Below are 21,520 nucleotides of genomic sequence, written 5' to 3'. Positions count from 1 at the left end.
GTTTTCAAATGCACCCGCAAGTGTTGAGGGTCACCCCCCCTCCAAAATTCTTCCCTTGGGTACTTCTAAAATTCCAACTCGAGAGCTGTGACTCTACGACCTCAAGCGCCCTTCCCCAGTCGGGCCCGACTGTACACCACACCCCACCACGGGGCTCGCCCCCCGGCCTCCCTGTCCGTCACGGGCCAGCTTGGCTCCAAGCCCACCAGCTCGGGAGCTGCTCCGCTACGAGGGGGTACGACTGCCCGCGGTTCTGCCCAGGGGCCGGGGAGGAGGGCTCGGCGGGGCCAGCAGCACACTCTCAGCACAGCAGGCCTGTCCCAACCAAAAGAAGCCCCAGCCGCGCGCCGCCTCCCCTCAGCGGGACATTGGGCAGGGCCCAGCCGTCGGGCTGGGACCACACGTGCCTCGGCCCCGCCCACCGCCCCGCCCCTCGGGACAGAGAAACTGAACGTGTGCCCTCCAGGCGCGTGCGCGGTGCGGGGGGGGGGGGGGAAGGCTCTGCGCAGGCGCATTGCCCCGCTCGATGGTTGCGCTTGCGCACGCAGCGGGGGAGAGGTTTGACCCTGCCCGTGTGCCGTCTAGCGCGAGGGTTGGTGGGTAAAGCAAGATGGCGGCTGTGGCTCGGTGCTCTCGGGCTCCCCGCGGCCTCTTGTTGCCAAGGGCAGGTGAGTGTCACCGCCGGCGAGGGGCCGCGGCGAGCCAGGCTGCCCTTGCGTTTTCTGCCCGAGCCTGTGCGCTGCTATGCCAGCTATCTGCCCGCGGGCATCCCTTCTCTCACCGCGGCGCCCTCGGGAGTAGAGCTGGGTCAGGGAGCCGGCAGGGCAGCGTCTGAAAAGCAGCTGGCTAAAGTAGCTGTTCGCAGCAGAAATGGTCCGTTTCTGCTTTCCTTCTCTTTAGGGAACTGGAGTTTGTAGTCCAAAGGGCTGCGTGGGATTGCTCAGGCTGCTGGTATAGCTACACTGTAGGTTGTCTCACTCGGACTGTCAAAATCTCAGCAAGGGAAATGCTGTCCTGCAGGCTAAAAATTTGGATTCCTCTTACGATTTCTTAGGTGACCTTGACATTTTGGGAATGCTCTGTAAGCATGCTCAAGTAACAAAATATTTAAAGCTTGTATTTGGGCCTTTGTTGCTAAAACAGAACTGATTTTTAATGAAATTGATTCAGCATATGCTCTGCCATGTAAAGTGGGAGATGGCAAGCAGGATTTGTTGTTTGATGAAGGTGAGGAAGGAATTTAAAATATTTTTAACGGGAACAATGTGTCTTTTCAAGACAAAGATTGTTCTGGTTTACTGTGGATATTTGAGGTTTATTTCAAATCAGTGTTTATAAACTGCTTTAGATATGGATTGCCAAAGTAAATTTCCAGTGACAAATGGATTCTGGTTAGTGAAGAAGATGAAATCCTACTGTTCTGGGGAAAGAATCTCCAAGCAACTCTGTGTTACATGGAAGCACAGAGCTTTAAGCAGTGATACTCAGTCTGGAGATATTAACATGAGTTGTGAAAGCTGTATGGCTCTATTAAGTTAATAAAGCCCTGTGTTTTGACAGGGCTCCAGTCTGTATGGAAGGTCCTTCACTGGTTGTGAATCAGTGCTTACTTTGAGTCTCATGGATATCCTTAAAACTCATGGTTTTTTTTTTTTTTTTTTTTTGGTAATATAGTAGTCATTGGGCATCTAGCCATAGATGGTGATACATTGTGACAGATCTTGTACAGCTATGGAACAAGAAATGATGTACACCAGTAAAGACCTTACAGCATAAGGCAAGCAATAATAGACATGTACGCACAGATGGGAGAATACAAGACAGTAATTGGATGTTATTTGTTAGTATGACAGTGACAGCATCCTGAAGAATGTGTCACCAATAATTTTTGCAGAAATAACAGCAAAAAACCCACAAAGTAGTTGAAAGAAGTGTAGATTTTCTTTTCAGATTAACTTTCTTGCTCTGACATGGGTTGATCTGCTCAGTAATACTTTTTTCAACAGTTGCTCACAGTGCGCTAAAACCTTGTTGCTTTTAGGTTTTCTATTGTAAGCACTAAAATCTTCCTATCTAAGAGTAACAGAAATAGTGTTAATTCGGTAAATATGGATTTAGTGTAAATATTTTTATAAACCTTTACAGAGAGAAGTGTATGTAAACAAAGTACTGAGAAGGACTATGGGTCATCAAACTTTCTCTTTCACGATCTCCACGTACCATGTAGCTTTTTCGCATACTTGAAAGAATCCTGCTGGTTGTAAAGAACCCAGTCATTTTTCTGTGAGTCTGCTTTTCCTAAAAAAATAAATAACAAAACTCTAGTTTTTAGAACACTAATGAAGGTAACAAGTTCATTCAACTGTCTCCTTCAGTGTTATCCTTTATGCTTGCACTTGTACTGAGATTTGTCAATCTCTGCTCTTCAGGTACCTGTTACATAGCTACAGGTTTTATTCTGTACAGAGTATTCGGCATACACCCCTGATTTCATTTGCAGGTTTGTTCTGTTGTCATTTAAAAGAATAAAGAAGTAAAAGCAACACCCCCCCTCCCAAGAGTTTTCAACATTAAAACCTAGGGTATAGACCGTATATTTGTGTAGTCTGTGTCAGATAACATTATAAGGAAAGTGTGGTAATGTGTTTTAAGATGTGCTGTGTTGGAAATCTATTGAAATGACTGCCTTCACCTTCGCTGTAATTCCACAGAAGTATACACAGATTTTAGAGGGTGATGTTAAATTAACTGGATTATAGAAAAATCAGAGAGTGAAGATAGGTGGTGAATATGGCAGTGATGAGTTGGCATATTCCTTAAAATTTCAGTTTGAGGTGTTAAAAAATCTGATACGAATGTATTGTGTCACTTTTAAAACTGCATGACAGGTTTTTAGTCATTAATTGGATACCACAGGAATGTGTACTGCTATTAAACTCCAGCAGATCTTTGAACAAACTGTGGTGTTTTTTGCAGGGGTTGATGGTTTTGGTGGGTATTTTGTTTGTTTTTTAATGGATGCTTATCATAGGGTATATTTTCCTTCTTTCTCATAGTTAATCTCAAGGTCTCTGTTTCAGTGATGGAGAGGCCTTGCATATCTGTCACTTTAAGGCAGATACCATACCCAGTTTAACTGTTCCTGAGCTTGGACCTATTTTGTAGGAGACTTGCTTCTTAGGAAGTCATATACCTACTTTTAAGTTTGTGTAGGTAATGTCTTGTTTTGTCCTGTTTCTGTCAGCCAATCGGAGTATAGTTTCTACACATAGTATATTAATTTGATAAGTACAAGTGTATATGTGGGATTGCTTTATTTAGTTAAGTGGGTATCAAACTACCTTTAAGGACAAAATTGGAGATCTGGTATCTTGTATTATTCCAATTTCTGGCTTATGGAGAGAGGAGGGATAGACAAAGTTTTGGGTACAGAAACACCTCCTTCAGGCACTGAAATCACTGGATTTTCTGGTTTGAATTCCATCAGCAGATCTAACAAAATAGAATTTACGTCCAAACATACCATGTCCTTTTTATCTTCTTAACACCATGGCTACAGCATCAGTGCCACTGTGTAACTGGTAATACCTACCCATATCGGGATAAAACGTACTCCTTCGCTGTACAAGTGGGATTTTTTTTGTTGTTGTTTCCTAATGCACCTGTCATTTTGATATCAAATACTAGTCTTGTCTTCTTTATGATTCTTGCTACTTACATTTATATGGGGAAGATGAAACTTGCTTATTCTTATCCAGAAAGTGCTTATGGCCATGACTTACTAAAAGTTGAAAGGTCAGTTACTGGACTTCTGTTACATCCTCGAGCTAGTTTTCCAGTAACAGCTCTTACAGTCTGCTCTTGTCAACAGCCAGATGTCTGTACTGTGTTAATGCACTCTACGTTTCATCTATTCCTTTCTTTTTATGAGCATGGACACGTAGTAACTTTAAACACTTCTAATTTCACAAATCTCTTACAAGCAGTTTATTTCTTGCTTTTGGCTAACTTGGTTGGAGAGGACATGTTTCTTCTCTTCAAAGTCCCTATTGGAGCTACCTTGTCAATTTACGTCAATATCTTACTGATATCCTTTCAACTTTTCGTAGCTCCTTGAGAAAAGGAACAGCTTTGAGGCAATATTTTATGCATCATGGATCTGGCTCTTTGCATCTCTTCACTCCAGAGCTATAATATAGGAGGATTGCTGCCTCCTCCAGCATTTGGGTCTGCTATATTTAGACTGAGGTAAAAAGTCTGGTTAACTGCGTCTAGAGTGATTTTGAGGTCTTTGTCCCACGGTTCCCAGATCTGGGAGTGGGATGTGGATGTACTTGGATGGGACCTGCCTGTCGCAAGTATTTTTTATTTATTTAACCTCTGTGCTTCACCTTATACATCAAGTACTAATGCTAGCCAGTTAAGCTTTTCTTGCTGTTTAGGAGCCGATAACCTTAGTCTGCTCTTTTCATGTCTAAGTTTGGTCTTTGACTTTTATCAACAGCTCCCTCAAGCCTACTGTCCTCTGACCTATCCAGAAATAGCCTTGGCAGGAGTCTTGACATGGGAAATGTTGCTGAGGGAGATTAGAGAAAATGGATCTGTAGCGAGAAAAATGACATTAACTATGGTTTGGCACTGATAACTTTTAGCTTATATCACATGCTCTCTCCCGTTTTGTGTTGTAGGCCCTGGCATTTCTGTGCTAGCTGCAGCACCGTCTGTGTTGCATCAGCACCGCCAAGTTCATCATGCGGTGATCCCTCGTGGAAGAAGTGGACGATCATCTGTTAGTGGCATCGTGGCCACTGTCTTTGGGGCTACAGGTTTCCTGGGGCGATATGTTGTCAACCGTTTAGGTAATGTTCCCCAGGAGTACTAAATAAAAAAATTTAAGTGTTTAACAAAACTAGTTTTTCTTTAGGTTGCAGGATAATCTAGAAATCTCTGGGATTTTGGATCTTAAAAGTGAAGTGTTTTGTGTGATACTTTCATAGTATTTGGTCTGCTAAAGTGCCAAGATGTGAAAATTAGTAAAAACTATTTTAATCTAGGAAATTTAGAAGCTTTAGAATGTGATTACAGTAATTAAAATAAGTCATTCTCCTTCAAGTACTGTTTTTCTAGTCTGTAAAATGCAGATCAGAGGAGAGGTACAGCATGTATTTGATTCTTCTAGTTTTGGCCTTATTAGGACATTTTACTAAAATGTTTGCAGGAATTTGGTTGGAATTCTTTAGAATTGCCCTTTTGAATTTGAGTTTTAAAAAATAACTCTTGCTTTTTTCATTCTCCTCTCCATGCAATTTTAAAAAATGCAAATATCCTTAGATGTGACACATTTTTAGGTATTACACTGTTTTATAGCACATATTGTGATTATTTTTTTATTGTTGTTGTTTGTTAACAAGCTTATATTGTTTGTCTTACAAGCATGTATATTTTATCTTATAAGCTCAAATATTCAGGTATGTCCCTGCTTAAGAATTCCAGTGATGTAGGTTCAAAAACTTACTTCTAGTTCTGCAGATAACTATTCAAGATATCTATGTGTATTTGTTGTGCTTTAACACCAGGGGAAAAAAAGGAAGTTTTGTGCATTCAGAAGTTCATCTACTTAGAGTTACATAGTAGCTTGAGATAAATGAAACTCTTTTTTTTTTAACACCTAGGTCGCATTGGATCACAAGTAATCATACCCTATCGTTGTGATCAGTATGACCTCATGTATCTGCGACCAATGGGTGACTTGGGGCAACTTCTCTTCTTAGTAAGTCTTTTGCTTTGGCTTTAGATCAAATACAATACCATTGCTATACAAGGAAGTCTGTTAATCATTCTCAAAGTCAGAACTCCAGCTGTTGTTTAGCCTCTAAATGGAAATGGTGTGAAAGATCTTTCTTTGATTATGCCTATTTACACATTATCTCATCTTTTTCCCATTTGATGCTCTGGTTACAGGAGTGGGACTGTAAGGACAAAGACTCTATCCGAAGAGCCGTGGAACACAGCAATGTGGTCATTAATCTTGTTGGAAAGGAATGGGAAACAAAGTAATTTTCCTTTTTTTCCTATATAGATCGTTTTGTACCAGGTATTGGACATTGTAGCCGTGTTTTACAGCATGTGTACAGTATGCAGTGACACTGATACTATTCTTGGCTTCTACAAAAAGGCAAAACTGAAATTTTGCATATAAAAGTACAATTCTATTTCTTTAAATGGTCAACTAGAATCCTGGTTATGATCTGCTCTTGAAAAGTGCATTCTTTCTACAATTTTCTAGTGTACAGCTTTTGTTCTGTCAGAGGGTTCAATGTACTGCTTTCATACACCTTACAGATGTTAGCTGGGTGCCTTCCTATAGCTGATGAGGCTCAGCAGTTTCTGTGAGCTTGTATTTACATTGTTACAGAAGTGGGCTTTCATCATGTCACTTTGAGGTAGTGATGAATTGTAGCCTACCAGAATAAGCTATGGTCAAGCTTTTCCTATTCTCTGGTAAATGCTAATTAAAAGGAATAGCTAATGGAGAGTCCTTAAGATTATGATTAATAACATCATTCTTTGAGAGAATTTTGGCATAGATGCTACTAGCTACATAAATGTTTTTTGGTAATAATTTTTAAAAATAGTTCCTTTTTGAAATCCATTTAAAAATCCCCTATTTATTTGAGGTTAAAAATACCTATAACAGCCTCATATTTTTTTTTGCATGCATGCGATTATGTCCACTTTATTTAAAGCCTTGTGTAGAACTGCCAGACAAAAACTCATTAGTTTGTGATTTGCCTTTATAAGTTACGTAATTTTGCTATTGTACTAGACAGAAACAAATGCAGGTATCAGTTTCATCTGCATTTACAAGCCTAATGCCTTTGTTGCTCTTTTTTTTGAGCAGCCATTTGGTGTTGTATTCTCAAATTGAACAATTATTTTTCCTAAAATAGTATGTTTGTTGGCAAGCACCTATTTCAGCTGTTTCTTGTCTAGTCAAATATCATACATAACTTCTGGGAGATGCTTTGATTTCACGTTCAGATTTGTAGAGGTACTTTCCTTTTCTGATACTCGCTTAGTTCCTTGTCCCACTGTTGGAGTCTACAACAGTTTAGTTGGGGAAGAGTACACTCAACCTAAATTAACTTCAGTCTTGTGCATTTCACAAGGTTTTTGGGGGTTTTTATATCTTCTTCAGACTTTGAGATACCGGTAAAAATGTACAAACCAACCTGTCAGGATTCTTTTGTGCTGTTACTAAATTATGAATATAAAGAGTTCAAATGACTATTGCTATCAGAACAGAAGAAATGTCTTTGTAATGTGGGGGCAAGGGAAGAAAAGAAAGTCTGTGCAATGTAAAAGGACAATGTAATCTCTTTTTATCTTTCAGATAGGTATTTCATGTGTACTTCCCCCTTTAAAATTTCTGGACTATTGTAAAAAGTCTTATTTATGTAAGGTAGGGTTTCTTTGTTACTGAAAGGAAGTGTGACAATAGCAACAACAAAAAGTTTCATTCTAGTTATAAAACCCCAAACCTTGTCACTCCAGTCGGTTTTCACAGATTCAAAAGCAGAGGTGTTGGTACATGTTAAAGACTTTTGGATGTTCCAAAACTTACAACTGTATTGCACAAATGTTCTTATCATGTATTTTATCTACCATGTTGGTAGTGGTGATGCTGGAACCCTGAAATAAATTTCTATGGTCTGTTAAACACAAGGTCAGACTAGCCATTGTAATGATCCCCAAGTCTATGAAAAACTTAAGCAGGAGGAAAAAAAAAAAGAAAAAGGAAAAAAAAGTAAGATTAGAAGTAGAGATCAGTCAAAAAAAAAAAGTAAAGCCTTCCATTAAATACTTTCCTCTTTGCCTAGTATTAGTGTACAGTCTCATCTGTGTATACTATGTTGTTTGAAAACTCCATAGTTACAGGAGGGATGTTGTGTGTTTCTAAAATCTATTTTTGTGAGTAGAACAGGAGTGATGGTTCCCAGGATCAGATTAGTTATTGAAGGGTCAAAAATAACTTTTTATTTTTACGTCTTTCTTTAGACTCCAGTGGGATATGAAGAGCTGTGGGAGTAGATAAGGACAGAGAGGCATTTGGACAAGATGTTTGTTACCCAAAGCAAATGGAAAAGATGGGGCGGGGTGCTTACGAAGACAGTATAAAGACACGAGAAGCCAATTCTCTTTCTTGCAGTCTTGTGATAGTTGGAAAGAATTTTGGGATTGTTGCCAGCCTATAGTGTCAGTTCTTCTTGGAGACAGAGCTTCTGTATTGTTCTTGATCAGAATGCCAAACTAGATTACATTTGAACCCCCCTAATTTAGGCCCCTTGAATGCCGTAAAGTGAGCAGAGGTGTTCTTTCTGCATGCTTCCCCTTGAAGTCCCTTACAGCTGCTATAAAATGGTTCTTAACTGTTTTGTTGGTATAAAATTTTCCATTTGCATAAGCACCTGTGAGTTCTTTGGTCTGTTTTTGTCCACTTTCCCAGTGCCTAGCATCTGCTGTAACTTAGGCTGCTCAGAATTTTTGAGCTCCTTTGTAGCGTAATTGAGTGCATTAAATCAAATCAAATTTTGACCAGGTGGTGTAAAAAGGCAGCTTTGCTCAGATTTCAAGATGCAGCACTTCTCTTATAAAAAATAACAAAATAAATCACTTGGGTAGAGTTTTCTATTTGTCACAGACAAGCGGGCAAGAGGATTTTTCATACTGATTTGATCTTAACAGGTGAAAAAGCAGACAGTACTGTTACTGTAATTGAAGATTACAGACAGTACTGTTTTTCATTTGCCTCATGTTTTGATTATATAGAGTCCTTCATGAAAGGAAACTTCCTAAAAAGAGTGTCAAGATAAGTTTTTGAAATATATTCAAGCAATTTGTAATGATTGTTATTGGTTGGTAGGCAGCCACTGTTGATAGCTCTTAAATTAAAATTTGTTTTTTTGCCTTGTTTTAGAAACTTCAGTTTTGAAGATGAATTTGTAAACATTCCTACAAGTATTGCGCAGATAGCTAGGGAAGCTGGCATGGAAACACTCGTTCATATCTCTCACCTGAATGCTAGCATGAAGAGTCCTTCCAAATATCTCAGGAGTAAAGTAAGTCTGGAATCCTTTAGAATACATCTTCCAAGAGGCTACTTTTTTTGTTGTTTCCTCCCCCCAACTGGGTCTGTTTGAAGGAGATCAGTGTATGAATTTACTATGGAATGTTTTCTGCAGCTGAGGAATTTTTGAGTTACTGTGCTTGTTGGAACTAGAAATCCTCCTTAGTACTTCATGTGCCTTGAAGGGGAATAGATCTTGTATTCATGAAAACTCTTCCTTTCTTCTGTACTTGAATATCTTTGCATCTAAAATTACTGTCATTGAGAAAGAGGAACTAGTTTGGTGATGGTTTGGGATCTGATATCAGGCCTAACATCTAAGGCTGGAATGACCTAGCAGAATAAGAGTTGATGCCAAAATGAATGCTGCAAAGGCAGATGAGTGTCGCGATTACAGGCCTTTGGAGTGGAATTGTTAGCTACTCTTGTTAATTTTTTTTTTTTTATTTTTAGGAGGTATAATTTTCTATTACTGATTTTCTCTTTAATATAGCTATTATCCCAGTTTCAGGGTTTTTTTTTTTAAGCTCACTGTATTCCACTTTGTCTTTAATATAAACGTTTTTTAAAACCTGTGTTAAAATTCAGTACCTCTCAATATGTAACAACTCTATAGGATAGTGAGACCTTACTGTATTGGCCAGTCCCACGTGGAAAGCAGGTAGCCACCACTGAAGTTTCTAACTGTACTTAGCAGTTCTTGGAATGTTCTGATAATGTAGTAGGGGCTATGTAAACGTTCTGTTTTCTTCCAAGCTCTGGTCTGACATAAGCAAGAGAAGTACTTAGGTTAGGCTTCTTTCTTTTTGAACTTTGTCACTTTAAATTTGTGTCACTTCACTAGTGAGGCTGTATTGTAGATACTTTCTTCTATTTGAGATATATGTTTATGGGACTTTTGGGATGTTCTGAGAGAACTGTATCTTAGCATAGCATCTCGAAGATCAAATGGCTCAGATATGAGTAATTTTTGTGCTGCTGCTGGTGTCATTTCTGACAGTGCTGTAGTCAGGATGCATTAAGTTCTGAAAAGGCATCCTCTTCTGGTCTGTTCAGAAGGGGTCTAATGGATGTTTTCATTTTAATTGAATGATAGGCTGTTGGAGAGAAAGCAGTGAGGGAAGAATTTCCAGATGCTATAATACTGAAGCCCTCGGAAATGTTTGGGAGAGAGGACCGATTTCTCAATCATTATGCAAGTATGTACTCCTGAAATAATAAAACCATGTGTGATTTGTGTATCTGTCTGTAGAGAACAGAAGGAAAATGTGATTTGCTTTTGAAAAGCAGAGAGGTATGATTTTACCAGAAATGTAATGAATTTTTTTAACTGAAGGTGTGTAATGGAAATATTATGAATTTTTATCTCATGACTGAATTCTTTCTGAATCGAGTTAGACTTTAGCATTTGGGTTTTTTCTTTTCTTTTTTTTTTTTTTTTTAAGAGGAGGAAGGTATACTATTGTTTTTTTTTTTTTTTAGTTTAGATTGTTCTGAGCTAAGGTCTGGTCATCTTAACCCTGAAAATAGTTTATCCTGAAAGTAGTTTTTCAAGTTGGTAATACAGGAATGTAAAAATAAACCTGAGTTGTTCTGGGCTCAGAAACAACTGTAATGACTCTGATGTATCATCAGCAAAATTGTTAGATCGGCTAGAGTGGAATCTGTCTCGCAAAGTTGATATATCTCTGAACCTGTCTAGGTAAAAAGTAAATACAGCCTTCCCATGGTTGTTAATCAGAAAACTAAATGTGTGTTGAAAACAATGCTACTGAAATTGGATGATAATTCTTCCCAGTTCTGTGTTTTTGTTTTTGGTTTTTTTTTTTTTTTTTTAAAGTTAGGCTTCAGAGGAGATCCACACTCAGTGTAGCACAGCATGGTTGGTTATTTGTGCTGAAAGGATTCACAGATATTTTTCTCACGTTATGTATCTATCTTTCTATCAGACATGGGCTGGTTTGGTGGTGTGCCTCTTATTTCTCTGGGCAAAAAAACAGTGAAGCAACCAGTATATGTAAGTTTTTAATCAAATGACAATCCCAAATCCTCTGTGTGTGTGTATCGGGTTTTTTTTCTTTTATCCCTGTAAATCACTTCTCAAAGATGAGAATGTGCATGCATTCCTCTTTTCTATTGGTAATTGTCTGAATTTTTCTCACAGGTGGTTGATGTAGCAAAGGCAATTATTAATGCAATTAAGGATCCTGATGCTAAAGGAAAAACATACGCCTTGGCTGGGTAGGTTAATTTTCTGAATCTAATTAACTGAAGTACTTATTTTTGGTGTCATTTTTTGGCATGCTGCACAGTACATTTAATTTCTCTATCCATGCACACAGTTTGAGCTGCAATAAATTCCACCTCCTTTTTGGGAGGAAAAATGACTCAAGCTGTTATTGTGAGTACTCTGAAAATCCTAGTTTGGGCCCCATTACATTTAATGTTATGTATGTGCACACAAAGAAATAGGCAGTCTTGGGAAACAAGACTACATAGATTTGGAGAAAAATTTGGTAAAGCTGTGTGGAAACCACCTGGAATTAGAATGGGTGGAGGCAGTGGATCTCTAGGAATATTTTTGTGTACAAAAGCTCCAAGTCAGAATAGGCTAATTAGCATTAAGAATAACATGGCAAAGGCCAAGGTAATGGATCCATGTTTTGATACTGTGACATAGCACTGGAACCAGTCTTCATCCAATATATGCGGTAAAAGGAACGTTAGATTCATTGATAAAGTTGCTAATTAATCAAGATAGAAATGATGCTGAACACCTCTCTTTTTTCTGTTGCATGCATATCTCTGTCTTCTCCCCCTTATACACTGAAAATGTGCATAGTATAGATTTTGCAAAAGGCTTATCTGAGATTACGTTGTTTTTTCCTTGTTTGTTTTGTGATGCTGTTGCAGTGACAGCTCTTTATTCCCATAGAGCAGAGATAATTGCTGGTTCATCTTTTACTCCTGTGACATCACTTTCTTCAGCCCTCTAACTGAGCTGTTGAGGAAGATGTTATCCTGGCAGCTAGGCTAGGTGTGCTGTATGCTGGTATTCTGGAAAAGACAGCAACCGGTCTTCAACTTCTTTTGGATCATTCTGACCAACTTCTGCTCAAAAACTAGCAAAATAAAAGAAAAAAGCTAGCAATGGTCTGAAAGGACTACTAACAGGAACAATAAGGGTATTAAGTAACTCGAAATTGCTTTCAAATCACTGGGATGATACGAAGTGTCACGCTAAAGAACAAGTGGAAACAAATGCTAGACAGCCATTCAAAACCACTTTTTTAACCAAAGAGAATAGATACAGAGGTGTCGGATGGACACAATTAATGCAAAAACGCGATGAAATTAAGGCTTTGAGTGATTATTTTATCTCTTGGGGGCAGATTTGAAGATGGGTCAATATGTATCGAAAGCGGCCTGCTACAAGAGGAAGGAAAGGTGTCTTTTTGGGTTCATTGCTGTCTCAGCAGAAGCAACTGCTCCAACTGCAGGAGAAATTGAGAACTGCACACTAAATAGAACATTATTTGCAGTCAAATGGAAGGGGAATTGGCTAAACTTGGAATGTATTCTTAGTTTCAAAGTCTCATTTTTTGGCAAATTACAGAAGGCCAGGAGCTGAGAGCCCAGGTTTCAGAGGCAGGAATTCAAGCAAGGATGTCAGGCTCTCACTGCAAGGAATACAGAGTTTCAGGCACCTAACAGTGACTGAAAAAACTTTGAATAAATGATGGTCTAAACCAAAGATCCAAATCAGTGTCGGAAAAACAAACAAACAAACTGTGCAGCATAACCCTTGACTAAAACTGTATGAGATACTTTTTATTTTATAAAAGGAGTTACCAGTTTGAGTTTAAAATACTAGTTTTGTAAGAACATTCTATTTCTATGTTAGAGGGGTTTTTTGTTGGGGGTTTTTTTTCCTTTCCTACTGTATGGTGGAATAGAGTTTTAACTGTGACAACTAGTGGTGTCACTGCTATTTCTGAATGACTGAAGATTTGATATGGATTTTTTATCTGTTCCCCTCTTTCCCCCATGGCATTGGTTTTGCTTCATCCACTTGTTAAACCTGTCTTGAATGCTAATGCTCTCCAGAGCTTACTGTCTGCTAGTATCATGGTTAATGTAATGACACTTCAATGTGATTTTATTCCTGGTGAAGTTATATTGTTAATCTTTCATAATTTGTAAAGAAACAAACGGTATTTATCTTTATGTTCACAATTTCAAGTTCGGCTATACCGTATATCCTTACATATCAGGATGAAAGTGAAATTGGCTACCTTTGGACAGGCACGAGGGCAAAAAATTTGGTAAAAAACCATGCTAATAAGTAATGAAAGTGAAGTTTGTTTGTTTGTTTTTTCTCACCTGAGTAAGTAAATTTGTCATTATCACTTTTTGCTGTGCTTCTCTTAGCGGAATAAAACTTAATATCTTGTTTTTGATGGTAGTCCTTTAGTGTAACTTCATAAATGCAGATCTCAGGTTCTGTAATCCAGCCACCTGGGTGAAGTTGATAAGGAGTTTTGAGTGTTGAATTCTCCCAAATATGCTGACCTACCTTTAAGTATATATCCATTAAAATGTTTTGCCCTAATTTGCTTTTACAAACTAAAGTGGAAGTAATTTGGGCTTCTGTCTTTTTTCCAGCATCTAATCACAAACAAAACTTGTTGATATTAGCATTGCTGTTCTTTCTGAAGAACATGTCAATTGAAGGCTCAGTTTTCATGCACGCAACTTCATACCTTGATATCTTTGAGATCTTGGTTTTGTCAAACTGAAATTCATGTTCATTGTATCATAGTCTTGGATTTTTGGATGGTGTGAAGTTTTGCATACTTAGACAGCCTTACGCTAACATGGTTTCATTTTTGTGGGGATTTACATTCCAAGAGTAATTCAGTGTCTCCTATTAAAAAACCCAAAAAATCCTCAACAAACAAAAAGGAAACTGAAGATGAAAAAACCTACAGAGTTGTATTTTTACAGAGGGCCCTACCTGGGAAGTAATTGGTCTCAAGGTCCTTGTCATGTCGCTGAGGTCTCTGCCTTAGCTGGAAAGTATAGCAAAGCATTAGGAGACACACACTTTTGGTGTATTCATTGCTGCTTTGATCATGATCAGCAGGATGTAATTTTGAAGGTTGAAGCACCAAGTGGCACACCAGTGCTCAGCAGTGTGCTCTTATGTGTTGTCATGAAGATTTTCAGAATGTTTTGGAATACCAGCAAGTTGCCTTAAAAGCCAAGGGAGATACCTGTTTCAGTGTGGGCCATCTATAGAGTATTAAAATGCTAAGGCAAAGACTGAATAAGAAAGGAATGGGAACTCCCAATGGTATATGTTTCTCTTAAACTACTGCAGGTGTGCAGAAGACTGACTGCTTCCTTCCCTCCATCTTGAGAGGGGAAATATGTTCTTTTGGGGGAATTTATCTTAGTTTCTTCCTCTTGCTTTTGAAGACAACAGTATATTCTTAGTCGAGCAAAGTCAAGTGAATCAATTTCCCTGCAGTCATTTGCTACCAAAGATGGGATGTCTTGTTAACAAACCTTTCTTAATTTTACCATTTTCTTCCTGGCTTCCTTCTATTACAAACTGCCAAGTGTGCTTGTACAAATTCAGTCCTGTCCCAGTGCTGAAAATCTCATATTCGCAATTTGAGTCAGCAGTTATTGCATGGAGGAGGCACATTAAAGGTGTGCTTTAATAGTACGCAGAATACACTGTATTCAGTATGATTGTGGTGGGTTAGCCTTGGCCATCAGCCAGATGCCTGTCCAGCTGCTCATTCAACAGGACAGCGGGAGAAAATAATATGAAAAGCTTATGGGTTGAGATAAAGACAGGGAGATTGCTTACCAGTTACTGTCATGGGCCAAACAGACTCAACTTGAGAAAAATTAATTTATTTTACTGTCAATTAACATAGATTTGAATAGTGTCAAATAAAGACAAAAAGAATAAACCAACACCTTTTCTCCTCCACCCTTTTCCCAGGCTCAATTTCAGTCTTTCACTCCCAACTCCTCTACCCTCTCTCCCTGAGCAGTGCAGAGGATGGGGAATGGTGGGTTACGGTGTCAGCCCATCACAGCTCCTCTCTGCTGCTCCTTCCTTCTCCCACTGTTCCCCTGCTCCACTGTGGGTCTCTGCATGGGCTGCAGGCCTTCAGGATAAACCTGCTCCAGCATGGGCTCTCCAGGGGCTGCAGGCGAATCTCTGCTCAGGCACCTGGAGCACCTCCTGCTCACACCTAGGTATCTCTGCAGGGCTGTTTCTCACACTTTTTTCCCCCTCACTCCTCTCTGCCTGTGTGGCATTTTTTTCCTTCCTTAAATATGTTTTCCCCAAGGTGCCCCCATCTTTTCTGAGGGGCTCAGCCTTGCCCTGAGGTGGGTCTGTGGGAGCCGGCTGTGCCCAGCACGGGGCAGTCCCAACCTCTCCACATAGGCCTCCGCTACAGCCCCCCCCCGCCAGTGCCTGGGCACTGGCACCCAACACAGTGACAAAACAATTTTGCAGTTTGTGACTTACACTGTTACCATCGCTGGTGTTAGATGATATGTTTTTGTACTTAATCCCTCTCTATTTCAAACAGTACAGAATCTGGAGAGCCAAAATTGGTTCCCTTCTCATGAGGAAAATGACAAATCTGGCAAATCATTTAGATTAAAGAAAGAGATGGAAGGCTTTAAAATTTTTGTCTCTTGCTGCAAATATTTAAGTATACCTAACTTACCTGTAAAGTTTGTTGCTTTTTCTTTCAGACCGAACCGATACCTCCTTTACGACATGGTAGAATACATCTATGCCGTTTCCTGTCGAACCTTTCTTCCCTATCCACTTCCTCGTCCTCTCTACCAGTAAGTGGGACCCTTCCTTCACTAAGAACTTGGGATCCACAGAACCATAAATAACTGTTGCATTGGTCATTTAATATTGCCAATTGTTATTTAATGCAGTAGGATTGTAGAAACTGTCTTTCCCTAGGTACTCATTAGCTAGCTTTGAGTCTTCTGCTCAGGTACAAGCCCGTATTTGATGAGTTAGCGTATGAAAGGTGTACCTGTAATAAACTTAACATAACTATTTATTCCAAAGTCATTGAAAGGCTTTACTGAGTCAAGAAGTAGCAAAAGGTCCTAAGTAGCAACAATCAATAGCAAACTAAATGAACTTTTAATAGTACCACAGGGGAAATCTGTGTGTATGTTGCTGACAGATTTTTCTGCACCAGCTTCAGGTATTGCTACTGTTAGCTGTCCTTCCAGTCTGGTGAGCACTGCCACCTTGGTGGCAGAGTTGGGATAAGGGTGGGTTATGGGTATTGATTGACTTTCTAATTAAGTCCTTTGTATTGATTTGAGCTACTGTTGGTGATAGCTTGTATTGAGATGTTGGTCTGGGAATTTGAGCAGTGCAGTTGTGAGCACGCATTTCCTTGTCTGTGATATGATGTGATATCTTTTAGAAGACAGTAATAAATGGGGAGGTAATAAGAGAAAGGTGTAGCATCACTTCAGTTGACTACAGTGGATGGACTGCGAAGGCTCTGCATGCACTGAGCTTCTGCAGCTGTACATTTTGGCCTCGAGGTACTGAGGACAGAAGCTGAATTGCTGAATTGCAGCTACTGAGTAATAATGCATAAAAAAGTGCAGTAAAAGTCTGAGCCTGGGCCTAGTCCTTAAGGCATAATCACATCCTTTTGAGGAGCTACCTCAAGCAGTAAATGCAATTTCAGAAGTTGCCCTCAGCATGGTTGAGATGTGTTAATATTTGGGGTGCTAGTGGTCTTCAATTTTAGTACAATACAAACTAATAAGCTAAAAAAGTCACCAATGTTATAACCCTCCTACCAATCTGCTAATAGGACTCAACACTGGATTGATGTAGCTAATGGTGATTAATGCTAAAACAACATCTTAAACTGTTGTGGCTCTTTCTGAATTGGCTGTAGAGGCATCAGGTTAACATGGCTCAGCTGTCACTGAGTAGCTTGTTAAAAAGTAACTGTTGGTGCTTATTAGTTTTATTCACATTTGCCACAGTCCATGCTTTTTTTCTTTATTAAGTGGTATTTCATATTTATGAGAAAAGAGTGCATCTAAAAGGTGGATAAGCCTAGTTCTGTTTACGTGCAGTAACTTAGTAACACCCTATTCTGCTGGATGAGTGCTTCAGTGGGAGATTCTACCTTGAATACTGCTGGTCTTGATACACAGGGCAGGAGCTGTAGTGTTATTTTCCTCTCTCTACCAGATTTTCTTTGTTTCAAGGGAAACTTCATTTCTGGAAACTGCAAATATACTGATCCGCATCCTTTTTATAGATGCAGATTGCTCCAGATTCCATCGTCTTGTTTGTACGGCTGTTAACTCATTTAGTTGTCAGCAAGCATGTTTTCTCATGGAGGCATTGAATCGAACTTCGTGACTAATTGGATTACTGCCTAGACTACTAGGGAACAGAGTTTGGAGGAAAGGCAGGGGCAAGACTGAACCCTCTGGTGTGTGGAGAATTGGATGTAGACGTTTATTTTCCCCAGCCACTAATGCCCATTTTTTCTTCTAGATATCTGCTCCTTCATTCCCTTCCAAAGTAAAAGAATAGGAGATCCAATAATTCAGTAGCAAACAGTTAAAGTTACCAGAAACACAGCTAAGAGCTTGCTGGCTGGCATGTTCACTGCTTTAATGAATTCATAGCTTGCAAGAACAGCTGGAGAACAAGCTCTTGTTCACTGTCTATTAAGTGTGAAATATTTTTACCAGTTCTCATTTTCTTCTCTGCATTGGATAATGACTATACTTTTGCAATACTCTTTCTGATTACAGTTTAGTTGCAAGATTCTTTGAGATTAGTCCATTTGAACCATGGTTAACACGAGACAAAGTGGACCGGGTAAGTATAGGGTAATCCACAAATTCTTGGGAAATGTTTCATTGTGTATTTGTAACTTGCACTTGTAGTTATGCATTCAAGGAGTGCCGAAATGTGTGTACTTCATGTGGTGTCGTATTTCAGTCAGTTCAGTGGGTAGAATTTGATTATAAAGAGTTGCTGTTTGGATGCTACCAAAATTTAAATTTTTAAAGGTGTCTATATATAAAACCTTCCTCAAAAATGGTTCTGGTTCCTACCATACAATTGCTGCAGCTACTTACTGTTCTGCAATCTTGCTCTTAACTTACTTGTTCAGACCTGTTACAGTGCCAAGGGGATACGTTGCCAAAGCAGTCTGGTGTAGTGTTACCAAGACTTAATAGAGAGAGGGACTAACAGAAATTGTTTTTAAAAGGCAACATTATGATGTAGTCTTTCTACTAGCACCGGTGGAGGAAGAATAGTTAACATATTTCTCTAAATATGTTTAAGAAAGTGGTTGAAACAATTGGTGACAGGGTTATAGAGCAAGAAGTAACATGATGGGGGTGGGGAAAGGGCACAACCTTCTTAAGCATTAAAAGTAGTCGAAGCTGCATGCTTTGCTGTGCCCCACCTCCTTCCCTCAAAATGCATGCTATTGAAAATAGCAAAGCCAAAGCAGAGGTTGGATGTGCAATGTGCAGCTAACTGATGCGAGGGAGTGCTCCCTACTTTTAGGTAACTAGTAAGTTTATATACCTCTAGATGCATTAGAATGAGTTATACCATCCAGATAATGGTGTTTTTAACAGTGCCGGATGCAGCCCAAATTCTCACTTAAAGTTAGAATGTGTTTCTTGTGAACATGTTGCAACTTCATGTGTATTCCTAACTTCTCAGAGTCTCCAAGTGGGAGTGGAGAAATAACTTGCAAAAAAACAACTGCAAGTGAGGAAAAAGTAGCGATTTAGCAAGTATTAATGTCAAAACTGTTGGCATATGCATAGGTTAGCAAAGATAGGGTCATGCACTTTGACAGACTCTAAGCTTGCTATTTAAAATTAACTTGAGTCAGGGTACTACCAGGAATCTGGGAGAACTGTGTCCTGTACTTAGAGCTACTTACTGAATAGCTGTACGCAATTAATTTCTATGTCAGCATTTCTCCATCTGTAAAATAAACTGATTTCCTATTCTGTTTGGAAATAATCGTGAAAAACCGTGGACAGTATGTGTAATAAAGGAGTTAAGTTTATTCAGAGTCTTGTGTAAAGCTTCCCCCCTGCACTGACTCATCCCCCATACTACAGCAAGTTGGCATTGTAGTTCTGTTTGCTGTATTGACCCGGGATGTAGATGTAACATCTCCTGAAAACCTTACTTCTAGCTGCCTTGTAGTTTATAGAGTTAAATTTCATAAAATAAGCCTGCACCAAATCACTCAAAACTACTGCAATTCAGCTATAGCATGGGTAGTCTAAGAGGGAGTTTCTCCATGTCATTTCTGTGTCCGATTGTTCCTCTTTCCCAGCTTTTCATCTGAAGTAATCTACAAAAAATTAGATGTGGTTGACTTAAAGACTTTTCAAGGAATAATAGCATAAGAGAAATCCCCATTTTCTAAGATATAGGTCATATGTGTTGCAAATATGTTAACAGGATTAAATATTTGTCCTGTACAGGACCCTGTTGTAAACCATGAACAGAGAAAACAACCTACCAAAGGCGGTAATTCAACATACATTTTCTTGACAAAACAGAATGTCTATAATTGCAGTTCAAATATGCCCTTGCAAGTTTGGCCTAATTTTGTGTTTACGGTCTTCCTGTTAACGTATACCTGATGGAGAGGAAATGAAGACACTTTCTGCATGTCTCTCTGCTATTTATTCCTGAATCTAAATCTGAAGCCTGGAGGACTTTTTGCCAGATGCAGAACATCTGTATCTCCTGCCAAAGTACAGTGGGTACTCAGTACCTTGTATAATAATGCTATAGTTCTGTAGGGCCACATTGAATCTCTTCCTTCTCCCAAGGGAAAACACTGAGCCAAAACTATGGTCAAAGAACTGGGACTGACACATAGTAGGCTGAGTCCACGTTTGTGTTTGAATAGTTCTTCAGATCTAGTACAAGATGCAGCAGTGCATTGTATTGTGGAGTTCTTTCTTGGGGGAAACAGTCTTAGATCAGCAGCTTTGAAATTGCAGTAGAATCTCCCAGGAGCTGCCATTTGTAGAAAATTGTTTTGCGACCTACTAAAATGTTTCTTGTAGTAGAGATTTATACTAGTTTATTTCTGTAAAAGAACAAAGGTGACCTCAGGTATAAGTACACAATACTTTTTTTAGTACATGAATAATTGCATTGGGTGTAATGCTGTTTATTCTATCAAGTGAATTCCCTCTTTTTTTTCTTTTTTTCTTTTTTCTTTTTAAAGTTTCACACAACGGACATGACGTTTCCTGATCTTCCTGGTTTGGAAGACCTGGGTATTCAACCAACATCACTAGAACAAAAAGCAATTGAAGTTCTGCGCCGTCACCGCAGATACCGTTGGTTGGACACTGAGCTGGAGGAAGCAAAACCAGCTAAGACATATCCCATGTAACAGTTGATAAGGTGGTTACTTAACGCTTCTTAAACTGCCTTTGTATGACCCAATTTGTTTGGAGAACTGTGTACATACTGAGTAAAATATATTAATCATGTAAACAATATTTCACCAGTGTTGTCTTTTTAATTATGGAAGACTGTCATTGAAATGCAATTTTTCTCTTTAAAAGGTCATGAAAGCAAATTTACATATTGTTGCTTAGCTTGTGAGCATTAAAGTATTTTGAAGGTGTCTTAACACTAGTCAGCTTCTCCCTTGGTTCTCAAAGGAAGCATATCACTGAGCTTTAGTAAGTGCTCAAGTGATTTGAAAACATTGCAGTTCAGGATTACATGGCCTAGAACACATCCTTTCCAATAGGGAGAGCTGGTACTGCCACCTATTCAGGTTATGGGGCCTCAGATAAAACCCCATTTTTAAGTTCTTGACTTTTCTGAGCCTTGTTTTCTGCCCCGAGCAGAACTATTATAGCAAACGCCAACCAAAATGGCACAAGCTGTTTCTAAGGTCAAGGAGCATCAATGAGACATGTAAACAAGTTAGCACATATCGTCTGATCTCTTGTGGTAATTATATGTGCTGTGGCTCATAGACATGAGGAAATGTGTCATTTCTTCTATTTTTAAATGAGAAAATCCAATTATATTTAGATGCTCAAAGTTTTTATGTGCTGGGACATCATCTTTCTTTTGGTCAGAGGGATAAGCTTTCCTTCAGGATTAAATATTTTCAGTTACTTTAGTATCAGAGAAACATCCCTGCCTGAAATTGATTAAGAACCGTGCTTTCTGTTTCCATATTCAAAGAGCTGCTGGAGGCTTTTGGTTAAGTTTTGGCACAAACATTGTTAGCTAGGGTGCAGCTTAGAGCTGAGTAAGTCTGTGCA

General features: G+C 39.1%; 1 protein-coding gene across 1 annotated transcript; it reads left to right on the top strand.

The window, feature by feature from the left end:
• Positions 1-533: 533 nt before the first annotated feature.
• Positions 534-20,737, top strand: NDUFA9 (NADH:ubiquinone oxidoreductase subunit A9). Its single transcript, XM_054844579.1, has 11 exons — positions 534-668; positions 4,689-4,859; positions 5,673-5,770; positions 5,962-6,053; positions 8,978-9,119; positions 10,224-10,326; positions 11,077-11,144; positions 11,292-11,368; positions 15,917-16,012; positions 17,987-18,053; positions 20,458-20,737. The coding sequence occupies exons 1-11, from the start codon at positions 611-613 to the stop codon at positions 20,626-20,628; spliced, it is 1,143 nt and encodes a 380-aa protein (XP_054700554.1). The 5' UTR covers positions 534-610; the 3' UTR covers positions 20,629-20,737.
• The last annotated feature ends 783 nt before the right edge of the window (positions 20,738-21,520 follow it).

Source organism: Grus americana, chromosome 1 (genome assembly GCF_028858705.1).
Source record: "Grus americana isolate bGruAme1 chromosome 1, bGruAme1.mat, whole genome shotgun sequence".
NCBI lineage: Eukaryota > Metazoa > Chordata > Aves > Gruiformes > Gruidae > Grus > Grus americana.
This window is presented reverse-complemented; position numbering and strand designations above follow the sequence as displayed.